At 33.5% G+C, this 12,998-nt stretch overlaps 1 protein-coding gene across 1 annotated transcript in view; it reads right to left on the bottom strand.

Moving 5' to 3' along the window:
• The window catches only part of KPNA4 (karyopherin subunit alpha 4), a 54,433-nt gene that overhangs the window by 14,932 nt on the left and 26,503 nt on the right, over positions 1 to 12,998 (bottom strand). The window contains exons 5-11 of the mRNA XM_037526200.2: positions 12,910 to 12,962; positions 10,279 to 10,374; positions 9,279 to 9,364; positions 7,672 to 7,758; positions 5,530 to 5,699; positions 5,382 to 5,426; positions 2,400 to 2,531 (exon numbers count right to left, since the gene is read on the bottom strand). Coding sequence (XP_037382097.1) covers positions 2,400 to 2,531; positions 5,382 to 5,426; positions 5,530 to 5,699; positions 7,672 to 7,758; positions 9,279 to 9,364; positions 10,279 to 10,374; positions 12,910 to 12,962 — 669 coding nt within the window. The remainder of the gene's footprint in view (positions 1 to 2,399; positions 2,532 to 5,381; positions 5,427 to 5,529; positions 5,700 to 7,671; positions 7,759 to 9,278; positions 9,365 to 10,278; positions 10,375 to 12,909; positions 12,963 to 12,998) is intronic.

Below are 12,998 nucleotides of genomic sequence, written 5' to 3'. Positions count from 1 at the left end.
TTTCCTCTGAATAACTGTACTTGAGTATTCCTATATTTTGAATTAGTTATCTTTTTATTGTTGAATTTTTAAGAGTTATTTGTGTATTTTGGATAGGAACCCCTTTTTTGGATACATGATTTGCAAATACTCTCTCCTGACCGGCAGAGTGTCTTTCCATTTATTTAGGTCTTAATTTCCTTTTTTTTTCTTTAAAAAAAAAGATTTATTTATTTACACAAGCACTGGGTACAGTCAGAAGTGCAGGAGGGTGAGAGAATTCACATAGTCAGAGCGGAGAGCAGAGCAGCCAGACTGACGAAGTACACTGCTGAGGGTAGCAGCGGGCAGCAGGAGAAGTCTGTGCGCCATGTAGGACCCTCACCCGGTGGCCGGGGATCAAACAGGTGCTGCAGAGGCTGCGGGAAGCTTCGCAACCTAGCGCTCCACCACTGCGCCACAGGGGAGGTCTTAATTTCTTTCAAAAATGTTTCTGTAGTGACCTAACTCCTTTAACAAATAAATTTAAAGGGAAAAAGAAGTTGTAGAATAACAGAAACCTAAAGACATAGCTACCAAATACAATGTGTCCACCTTGTTTAAGTACTGATTTAGTCAAACTGTGAAGAAAATATAAAGCTATCAGTAAAATTGGGATATTAACTGGTCTTTAACCATTAATTTTTTTTAAGTATTCTAATGGTATTATGGTTATGTTAAAAAAAAGTCTTTATTGTTTAGAGATGCAAACTGGATGAAATTATATGGTATCCGAGATTTGTGTCAAATAATTTGTGGGGCGTAAGTGGGTTTAGGGGGAACCTATATGGCCAAATTATGGTGTGAAAGTTGAAAAAGATTTTTAAAAATATGAGTTATTGGAAGAAATACAGAAAATTAACTTTCCTTTAGAACTGGCTAAAGAAATAAAAGTCTAATATTGGACTCAGTGAAGTCCAATATTAAAACTGAAGATGCATTCTGAAAACAAAGAAACAAAAAACCTATAAGACATAAGCACCACTTTTTAAAAAAAAAAGATTTATTTACGTATGCATACAAGAGCTGGGGTGGAGGCCAGAGATGCGGTAGGTGAGAGGATTCACCAGACAGAGTGGGAATCAGAACAGGCAGACAGACTGAAATACACTGCTGAGAGGAGCAGCAGGTGAGACAGGAGAGGTCTGCTGTGCCATGTGGGTCACTTCCCTGGCCGGGGATTGAACTTGTGCTACAGTGGCTGCGGACAGCTTCATAGTGCTGCATCTTAACCCCTTGAGCCTCCAGGGAGACCCCCATAAGCCCCACATTTAAGAAATGAAACAATGATAAATATCTAGTAAGAATATTTTAAATTAGACACACATACCCTTGACAGCTATTTTATTAATCACTTCTTTCTGAATTTAGCTAGTGTTCACTCTTTCCTCAAAGTGGTTAAAATTTTAAGCCAACTGTTTCCATTCAGACTGTACATAGGTATCACCTGAAGAGCTTTTTAAAGCCCAGGTTCCTAGAAAATATCCCAGATTTACTGAAACAGACTTTCTAATGGCTGAGCAAAGGAAATTAAAAAACTGTTTTCTCCTTATCCACCACAGTGGATTCTGAAGTCCATTCAGGGTTGAAAAATAATTACATTAACAGTTGCTATTATGCTATTGTTGTATTTTATAAGACTAAATTATTTTAAGATTAAAGCATATTATTTACTTCAGAAGGGTAGGAAGAGCTTGCTCCATTTCCCTTTATCACCATAGTATGACAGTTACAACCTGTATCTGTGTAAATATCTCACCTTCTCTTTTTGGTTCTAGAGATGCATATTCTTTGGGGAAAATATTTATGTGGAAGAATTTAAAATAAGAAAAGAATTTACAAAAGATTTTAAATAATTGAAAAAGAAACAATTAGGAAGCCCCTAAGCTATGTATTTCATTTAAAAAAAAAAAAAAAAAGCCTTGTGTTCCTAATGCTAGTGAAGCTAAGCATTACCTAAACTTGCCAGGTGCAGTGGAGAAGAGTAAAAACAAACAGCTGAGGGGTGGGGTGGGAGGAATTAAAGAATGGAAGAAGAAAAACAAGCAAAATAGGAAAAGCATAAGCATCAATACTTACTTCAGATGCCATTAAGTTGCTGTATGAATTGCTCTGGTCTATTTTAGAAATAGTTTACAAGGAGCTGACCTGGTTTCTGGGGAAGTGAAGGTAGTTCTTGCTTAACTGTAGTAATCTTACCTCATTTTCTCCACATTTAGAATGACGCTATGACACGCCATTCTTTTCATCACAGACATACTGTTAGGGTTATTGGGTAAAAATACCCTTAAACTAAGGGTATTGAGTTGCGCATTTTCAAGTGTCATGCTTAAAATAATTAGTGGTAAAAAAACTTAGGTTTTTATCAACAACAAACTCACCTGAACTTTAACTTCCTGGTGGCTGAGCAGAGGAACCAAATGAGGGACTATTCCAGAGTCTATTACCATCTGTATCTGTTCATTGCCAGCATCAGTAAGGTAAGAGAGGGCCCAGACTGTGTCTACCAATATCTAGTGAATAAAATAAAAATTCAAATAGTCTTTTAATATTTTCTCATTTTAATTAATTCTTCACCATATGGACTAACCTATGATTACTCTACCTTCTTTCTTCTTTTCTTCTCTCACTTCAATGCACTGGAATTTTGAACTTCACTACTGAACTTCACTACTAAAAACCATCATCTGTCAATGTCTGTATCAAGTACATGCATCTTTTAGATACATCTTTTAGGATAGTTAGGTTAATTATGACCCCAATCATAAGATTAGTAGTCCATCTTAATTAACTAAGGTACAAATATACTACGTAATACATGAAATAGGAGAAACAGAAATTCTCTTTCTCATGTGCTCAGACTGAAGAGTAATAGGTTCAAGGACATTGTGGTAAATGTACATATAATAGGTGGAAAGGCTGTATGTATCCAACATACACAGTTGGCTCAAAACACCTGGGCTAAATGGATATATTTGAATTGTTTCCTAATATCATCTGTTCCATGTAGGTATGTCTAAAGCCAATAGTCCATTGGTAGGATTATAACTGTTCCATCTTTCCCAACCAGTTTGCTTTGCCTTATAAAACTGGAGGCAACTTTGCAAATATTGGCACTCTCCCACAGCTACAGATCAAGACTTAAAAAGCAACCATATGTCAAACCCCTGAGATCTAGAATCAGAAAACATGTTCTAGTGAGATAAAAAATACATACTTCACACTAGTTGCCTAAACAATTTGCCAAAAAGAGAGAAAAAGAGACCTTTGTAATTAATTTATACCAAAAAATAATCTGTTTCAAATGACTATTTTTAAACATAGCCGGTCATTGTGTTTGATCTTTTTTTGTATATTAACTCCTAACTAGAAGATATAGCCAAATGGAAATATGACAAACAACTGTTAAGTTACTGCATAAATAACAATTATTGGTAAGACAAAGGAACAGTAATTATGTCTGGAGTTTTACTTCCAGGATTTTTCTAGAATATGAACTTTGGTAAAATATAAGCCAGAGAAGTTTGAAACTTTAAAAAGTCTAAACTATTGCTGTCTTTAAAATACCTAAGAAGTTTCTAAAGGGAGAAAACAGAACATTCATTGTTTCTTTCAGAAATTTAAGACTGCCTGGTGAGTATTTTTAATGTAAAAACACATCAAATGAAAGAAAACAATTAAATTTCAACTTACAAATGTAACTTTTCTGGAGTACCAGCATATGTCAAATTTGTGGACATAGGCAAAATACGTGGGCATGGCTTTATGTAAAACCCAGATTCACTTTTAAAAAGGTCCAATACTACATGTGTCATCAACAATCACATCAAATTCATAATTTAAAGTCTGACTAGCGCTTATATATACTTGTATATACCAGACAAATTTTATATTCCATACATTTACTAATTATAACCAAAGTGTTGTTTCACTGGTTTACTAATGGTGTGTGGAAACAGTTTTATTTTTAATTTATTTTTGATGGTCTGACTTAAGAACTTGCTAAGTGTTAACCTAAGGAGATTTTGTCTTCAGTATAAAACATTACTTAGTAAACATGCTACTAAAAAAGAACAAATGCAAACTGGTTTGAGAAATTCAAAAGAAAGAAAAGTGGAGTCAATCTTAACAGGACTGGGATGAATACATGAAATGAAGAGTATCATATCCTTGAATAAGATCAACCGGTATCTGGTGTTCCTACAGGTGTAAACTTTCAGATTAGTATTTCTTGGAAATTTTTTTTATAATTTGAAATTTTTTTTTATAGTTTTTATAATTAGATCAAAAAGTTTGGTTGTAAGGAGCCCAAACCAAAAACTGCTTACATGATTTTTTTTAATCCTAGATAATCTGGAGCTTAAAAATGTATCTTTAGAGCAAATATGTTCACCTAATGAATTGTGTACATCATGTCACTGCTTGATATAACAAAATCCTAACTTTAATTTGTTCTATTTGCTTTAGAGAGATCCTGGCAAAAAGGCATTGCCCTTGAAACTATATAGGAATGAAACAGTTTATCAAACACTGGTTATCACACCAAACTGTTTTTAAGCACCCACACGAATTCTTGACTGTTACTATGCATTTTATTCACGTGATTTCCTTTACCTATTATAGTCCTAGCTTTTCTAACACAGTGGAGAGGTCAGTATGGCTTTTAGAAACAGCAGTTTTCCACCTCCGTGATACTTCTGGAGTTGCTTTTTCCTTTGCCATCTGTGATAGCAGAATGAGCAAGATGTATTTATTACGCTGAAAATCTAGTCTGCACTGCTTTTATTTCTCACCATTTGGATAATTAGGAGTTATCTTTATACTAAGTGAAGTACTACCAAAATCATCATAAAAATGACAGAGAAATGAAAATGTAATTCAAGAGCAACTGATGTTCACAGTTTAATATATATAAACTAATACAAACCCATAAAGCAACAAATATTTCTCTTTTTAACTTTCAAAAAACAATACCACCACTAGGTATCTATGCTCTCTTTGGCCCATTTGTCAAATGAGCTTCTAATACATAATCTTAGTGAGAAAGATCACTAAGAGGCAACTTGAAAAACTGCTAATGTTGAGTTTTTACAACACTTATGTATATGCATGCACATTATGCATGTACATTATTCCAGGCCAAAATAACAGGCTTCATTTCTTCACTGATTTGATATTTTGTGATACAGGTAAAACAGAAAATATAAAAATATCAAACAATATATTACAGCTCTTAAAAAGGATAAGTTTGTTAAAGTAACATGAAGTTCAGTTTAACATTTTTCTTCCCCTATGTCACAGGTACAGCCCCAGACATACACACATATATAAAAATAAATGATGTACCAGTAACATTTACTCACATTTACATCTGTGTGATGAATTAAAACACAAAGAGCTGGAAGAATCTGAAAAGAGAAATATAAAGATTTGAAAACATATACAGATAAAAACATGCATATATGGTATCTACTTTATAATTTTTTAAAAAAGTACAAAATACTTGTTTACCTCCTGGATGGTTTCCATTGGGGGTGGTGGGTCTTTGTGACGACATAAGTTGACCATTACCCAAGTGACATTTCGTAAGAAAGTAATAGGAATAGATGGACTTATGAAAGAAAGTAAAGGTTTCACGACTCCGAGACTTATAACATAATCTCTACACTGTGGCCCATCACCTGTAAGAAGGATTAATTTATTCAGTCAAACATGCTAATAATAAGCAATGCAGAAAACAAAGTACTGGGTTCAATATTCTGTTCCTGTATTTTAAACAATTTAATTTTATATAATAGTTTCACCATTTTAGGTCTCTAAGCAAAGAGAAGGAACATATAAGGGTACAAAGATGATTTTTTTGGGGCGCATTATTCAACATTCAGGTGTGGATAATGTGCACTTTATAAGCTATTCATTTATGAAATGTTTTTATGCTATCTAAACTCTGGAAGCCTAAGAGTTCTTTAAAATACTTTGTAAGCAAACAACTGTTTTGTAGACTTTATTCTGATAATCCAATATCAGAGGATCAAGAGTATCAACTATAAATTACTCTATACACTTAGGAAACTACATTCAAAAACAAGAAGTGGCGGTCACCTACAACAATGGTTCCCAGTGATTTTTGGGCGCTAGCCTAGATCTACTAAAACAGAAACTCTGTAGGTACAGGATTCCCTGTTTTCGTAAGATTCCGATAATATGCTGAAGTTTAAGAATCTCTCCTAGAAAACTATCAATTTCTGTATCTAGAGTGTAACTGCAATTTCCAGTACAAACATTAAATACTATATTCTATGGTGAAAACACTTTTCCTTGTACTACAGTATTCAAAGATAAAGTACTTGCTCTTTTTTAATCATTAATGTATTCTAATTAATTCTGCATTGTCGTTGAATTTAAAGTCAAGATGCTGGTAACACTTCCTTTTGAAAAGTCAATATTGTGGGACACTAGCCATCCCTTGCCTTCCATATCATTCTCCAAAAGGGTAATAAAAAGAAGGTGTAGGGCCTCCCTGATGGTGCAAGGGGTTAAGTCTCAGCACCACGAACCTATCTGCAGCCACTGCAGCATGAGTTCAATCCCCACTGCCAGGGAGCTAACCCACATGGTGCAGCAGACCTTTCCTGTCTCGCCTGATGCTCCCCTCAGCACTGTATTTCAATCTGCCTGTTCTGATCCCTACTGTCTCCGGTGAATTCTCTCACTCCCCTGCCCACCCACCCCGCACCTCTGGCCTACATCCCAGGTCTTGTATGCATAAATTAATAAATCTTAAAAAAAAAAAAGGTATAATAAAGTAATACTGATTATGTACATGCAAGAAAAAGAATCTGTGGCAAAACATACATTTCAGTATCAAGGGAGACAATAAAGTGCAGGCCCCAGATTTTTTCCATTTTTCTACTGGAGGAGAGTTTTTTGAATTTTTGAGTTTGGCTAAAGTCAGGCTCTAGTTTAAAAAAACAAAGCCTTGAAATATTAGAATTGTCTTTATTCTTAAATTATTTATAAGCAAAAAGTTATGTAATGATGTACAACACTTAATGAAATTGTCTACACATTATAACTAACCTCCCATATGATCATGACTTCATAACTGTAACATTATGTGATAATGTACTAAAATTCCTGAGATATAAAATGTTTTAATTGAGGCTCTTGCCAGAAATGCCATTGTGGAGAAAAATTGTTAAGTTTTTGCTGCCTCCTTTTTCTTATTACTTTCTGTAACACTGAAGAGACTTGAGGAATAAAACAGACCCCAATATAATAGGAAACAAAAGATCTTAATCTTCTACATATTTTATAATTTTTCAAATAATTGAGTTGGCAATATTAAAAAAATGAACATTCTATTACTATGATTTTATTCTTTTTTTTTTTTTTTTTGGGTGGGACCCTCGCAGGCGGCCGGGAACGAACCGGCGCTGTAGAGGCTGCGGGCAGCCTCGCAGCCCAGCGCTCAACCGCTGTGCCACCAGGGGAGGCCCTCTATTACTATGATTTTATTCTTAAACAGAATTTCTGTAAGTTATTTAAAAAAATATTACTGAAAAAGGCCAACTGTTCCTTTCCAACTACCAGTAGTCATTTTTATTACAAAATATATGATATCTACAATTCTTGCACTGGTTTTATACAAACCTATGATATTTCCCAGTGCCCATACTGCTTGCTCACAGACATTTTGATGGGGTGAATGGAGAAGTCTCAGAAAGAGTGGCACAGCATCTGAGGATGAAAATGTAAATTTTAGTGTTCTATGCCAATTTTACAACTCAATTTAGGTAAGGCTAAAGACACTAAACCTCTAAAGAAATCAAAATGTTGTCATTGGGTGATTTTCAGTAGAATAACAGTAATGGAAAATTTTTGCCCAGGAGACTTAGTCACCATCAAAGTGATAATTTTATCAAACAGATAAATGTCAAGTTAAATTGGTAAAACTTTATTCACAATTAAATCTGGACTTAATTCCAATTTGAAGACTAATTCCTTATAGGTTGTTAACTTCGAGGTTGAAAAAAAATAGTTTAATTTTTGAATACAGAAATGAAAAAAAAAATAAATCACATGGGTCTTTACATAGGTCAGTGACCCTGTGGCATACGAGATCTTCTGAACCAGAAAGTGATTCTGTTGCTTAACAACAAGAATAGGAAACACAGAGAAAGGTCTATATCCAACAGAACAACACTGCACTGAGCAAACAATTTTATTTCCTTTCTTCTTTCTGATATTACTCTGAAAAATTTTGTTTAAATACCTGTACATTAATCATGCCCACTTATAATAAAAACTAATTCATTTATTATGTTTGATTAATTATGACAGACTAGCAGGGTTAAAATAATTCTAGATATCTTTCTAATCTTTAATGAGCACATGAAACAGAAAGGAAAAAGCTGAAGGATTAAGACATTGTCTTGAGATCATAAAATTTACTAAGTCATAAGTATACAAAACCAAAAAAACCAAAAACAAAACTACCTGAGCCCAGCATTAAACCAGTTATATTAAGACTTAAGATAACTAACATTACAACTTAAGTATCTATATAATAAAATACTTATAAAGGTAACTTTTCATTTCTTTTTTTGGTTTCCTTTCAAATTCATGTAGAAATTAGTGCTAAATTAACAAGCTTAGACAACTAAACTGCTTACACACTTGAAGAGGATTTTATGAAGTACTCTCTTTAAAATCACTAATTTGTTTCGTAGAAGAATTAAATAATATTCATGAAAATAATATACTAAGGTTATTATTTACAGTAATAATTTCCCACTGATAGTTCTTAGAAGGTAAAAGAAAAACAATCCTATTATAATAACAATGACAAAAATGTCAATCAAGCAATAATTTCAATAGGACTACCTTATAAAAGAATTTGCTAAAACGATGATGGAAATCATGTGAGGCAGGACAGCAATGGGGGGGAAAAACACCTTTATTTCTATGATGGACTATAAAGTGTAGCAATAATATAATCTGCTACTATATTTAAGAAATCTCAGATTTAAAAAGGAATCAAAGAATCGCTGGAAACAGAAAATGTCAGTTAACAGAACAAAATGATTAAAGCAACAAACTTAAGTTGGTCCATGTCATCTACCCTATATGCTAGTAGATAGCTATTACTTTATAATACAGGTGGTAGTTTTTTTTTTTTTTATTTTGGGAAATCACTTTTCTTACTACCTTAAAAAAAAAAAAAAACCACAATTTTTGTCTGTAAATAACCAACTTACTGGACTGAACTACTGCTTGCGTTTGTTCAGAGGTTCCAGATGCAATGTTTGTCAAAGCCCACGCAGCTTCAAACTGTAAAGAAGGACTACAAAAAACAAATAATTTTAAACAGTAGGGATTTTTACACTAGCCCAAATATCTACCAACCAGTCCTCTCCTCTAACATTTTAAAAGTAATTACTTTGTTTCAAAACGTATGGCTCTAACCTGTCTGAAAACTTCCAATGACTATTTAAAATATTTCTTTGGTATTAAAAACATGACCTCGCCTAGGTATTTATATTATATATTTTTATTAAGTTATTTTTAAGTTTTTTACATTGTTCATTTTTATACAATATTTAATTTCTCCCTTTAGTAATCCCCATAATTCTCCCACTACCATAGTACCTGTGAACCACTGAAAAGGTATTTTTATTTTTAGTAAGAATTCTTTATTAAGGGGCCTCCCTTGGTGGTGCAGCGATTGAGCGCTGGGCTGCAAAGCTGCCCGCAGCCTCTGCAGCACCAGTTCGATTCCTGGTCACTGGCGAGGGTCCCACATGGCATGCAGACCTCTCCTGCTGCGCCTGCTGCTCCCCTCAGCAGTGTATTTCATCAGTCTACCTGTTCTGTTCCCTGCTCTGGCTCTGGTGAATTCTCTCACTTTCCCGCGCTTCTGACTGTACCCAGTGCTTGTATAAATAAATAAATAAATCTTTAAAAAAAAAAAAAAAAAAAAAAATTCTTTATTAAGATATCTGGACACTACTACCCAAATATCCTTTTCAGTTACCTATGTGGCAAAGTACTTTCAGCAATTTTCAAAGTGAAATACATCACTCTCAATTCCTCACTCGCCTTTACCTTTTGATATAAACACATCTTGCATTGTTTTTCACTTTGGCTTCTCAACTCCATTTTGTAGGCCATTTCTTTTTTCTTTAAAGACCAAACTACCAGAAAAATCTTGACTTCTGCAAATGATACATCCCAAAATATTTTTTTAGATGTACTTACTTGTCATCTCTTTCAAGACAATGAACTAAAATAGGCAATATTCCAGATTTTATTAAGTCATCAATTGGTGGATTTCGATCACTGGACAAAAGCTTCCTAGAAGAGAGATATGTATTATATAACCCTCGTGAAAATGACGTATCATTAAATTCAAATTTTTATTTGATACACAGATTACTATAAATCTGAGCATTTGGCACCAGGACTGTAAAAGTTACTTTTAAATTTTATATAATGCTATCTTTTCTTTATTATGAAAATATTTATTTATAAACTTAATTATTAATAATTAGAAAAAAGGTAGGTATGAACCACTTTACTAGTACAGTAATATTATTCCTTCAATGAAGCTCCAAATATGACTTACAGAAAGACAACTAAATGTTTTGTATGTGTTACCTTTGGACTTAATTTGAGGTCAGAGAAAAAAGTGAGCAGACTCCTTCAACATGGCTTTTACCTTGCTAAGAAAGGAATTAAGATGTCACCAAAATATCCCAAAATATCCTAGGTAACAACAAAGTCAAGGGAAAAAAAGCAAGTAGGTTGCTGATACCAGTATCTAATTTTTCATCCTTTTCTTCACATCAAATCAAAGGTCATAAAAGCTCAGTTAACATTCCCATCTCAACAACTAACGTGAAATGGTACAAGCACAGCATGTAGGAAAATAGTAGATGTTGAGATGAACGGACAGACACAATCTTGCTTTCATGGATTTTAAGATGGTAAAACAATTTAAGATGGTAAAACAATTTACATATGTGGTAGGCTGGCTGTAGATAGGCTGATAGGTCCTCAATGAGGACTAACACAAATCTTTACCCATTTGAATCCCTTGCGTTAAAGGCAATGTTTAAAGAGCTTAATCAAATCATCCCCCAACATAAACCATATAATGGCTGCTTAATTACTCCCCATCAATGTAAACTACCTGACCAAGTTCTGAACCACTCCAAAAGTTGTCTTCATCTTAACTAATTCTCTCTAACTGAAGAACAAGCATGTCAGTTGTCTGTTCAACCATTTCAATCTCATTTTTAAGTCTTTATACCCTATTCCCATTTAGAATGCCCTCTTTTTTCCTAACCCTCTCCCATCCACAGTGTTGAATGCCCTCTCTTTTTAGTTTACTTAAACTCTAGTCAAAGTCTATGTTTTTTATAAATCTCTCTTTAAATTTCAAGAATATTTACACAATATAACTTTGCAACAGCTAAATAAAAACAACTAAATATCTTATATAAATGACTATCACCATTTTTGTAATTTTGCCTTCTTGAATTAGGTTTGAAGCAAGAGTAAGAATTATACCACATGCTTTTCCACAGCATTTTCTACACATGGCAAGATTCTTAGTAAAGTAGGAAATAATCCAGAATTGAGTCTTAATAAAAGATAAAATTTACCACTTCATTGAGAAAATTACCCCCCCAAGTACATAATAGTACATAAATATTTACAAAATATAAAATTACAAAATCAGTTTGGTTTTACTGTCTTAATTTATGCTAAGGTGTCAGCAACTTTACCCACAACTGCTTTTGGAATACAAATGTTAACAGCAACAAAAAGGCATGGGTTTCGATTTAGTATTGTGAAAACAGGTTTGATATTGTATAAAACCTTCCTTCCCCCAAGTTGTCTCTGGATCACCTATGGATCCACAGACTATATATGGAAAACTCCTGCCTTAGGAGTTTAATTATCTTGCAGAACTCATGTGACAAGAGCTGCTCCAAAACTATCAAATATTCAAATCTGACAATGATGAACATAATTTATCACTTCTTAATCATTCTAAGTTATTTAAATTAAATATACACAAGTTAGGAAAAGTTCAACACATAAAAAGGGATTCATGCATTAAATGAGAGATTGGATGGGTGTGTGAAATCTTTTTCACTTTGGAATTCTATAACAGGATAAATTTCTTGCTTTAGTGTCTTCCCTACTGATAACCACATCACAGGGCATTATTCTTTTATTCATAAACAAAGCAACCCACTATGTTGTACTATGATACAGTCACGTCTTTCCCAACTATTAACACAAAAGTCTTAGTATAAGTTTTTCTGCTTCATCCTTTAAAATATGAGTGTTTAGATTTTGTAACAGAAGTATGCAAAATAACTTAGTATTCCTATTTGGAAAGAGACTGGCAATCTTTGTAGTTCTAATTCTTAATGTCTACTGGCCTGTACATGGCTGTAGAAAACTTGTAACTTGATTTACTATTTGCTCAGTGTGTGACTGTGGAAAAAATTATAGTTACCTAGGCAAGACCTAAGGAATCTGACTTTTTAATAAACATACTTATCTATAAAAGGTAAAGCTTTATAAATAATGTTTCCTATTAGCCTATGGCAGCAACGTGTTACATCAGCTTTTCCCTAGCCTCTGTATGTATAATGCACAATAATGTTTCAGCATATTTGCAAGTTTAGGAAATTGCTGCCAATTTAATATCTAAGTCAGAGGATAATTTTTTAAATAAATTCAGTTGATCTATGACTGTTCTTTTTCATCAAATTCAGGTAGGCGTGACAGGACTACCATATAATGGTAAACACAAAACAGAACCCTTGTCTAAGTTATTACATTTAAATATATCCTCTAAATTTAACTTACCTAGCAGCTTGAACTGCACTTAATTGAATTCCTTGGTTATCACTTGAAGCATTCTATTGGGAGAAAGAAAAAAAAAAAGATGTAGACAC

This window comes from Talpa occidentalis, unplaced genomic scaffold (assembly GCF_014898055.3).
Source record: "Talpa occidentalis isolate TD23 unplaced genomic scaffold, MPIMG_talOcc4v2.1 talOcc4.4, whole genome shotgun sequence".
NCBI lineage: Eukaryota > Metazoa > Chordata > Mammalia > Eulipotyphla > Talpidae > Talpa > Talpa occidentalis.
This window is presented reverse-complemented; position numbering and strand designations above follow the sequence as displayed.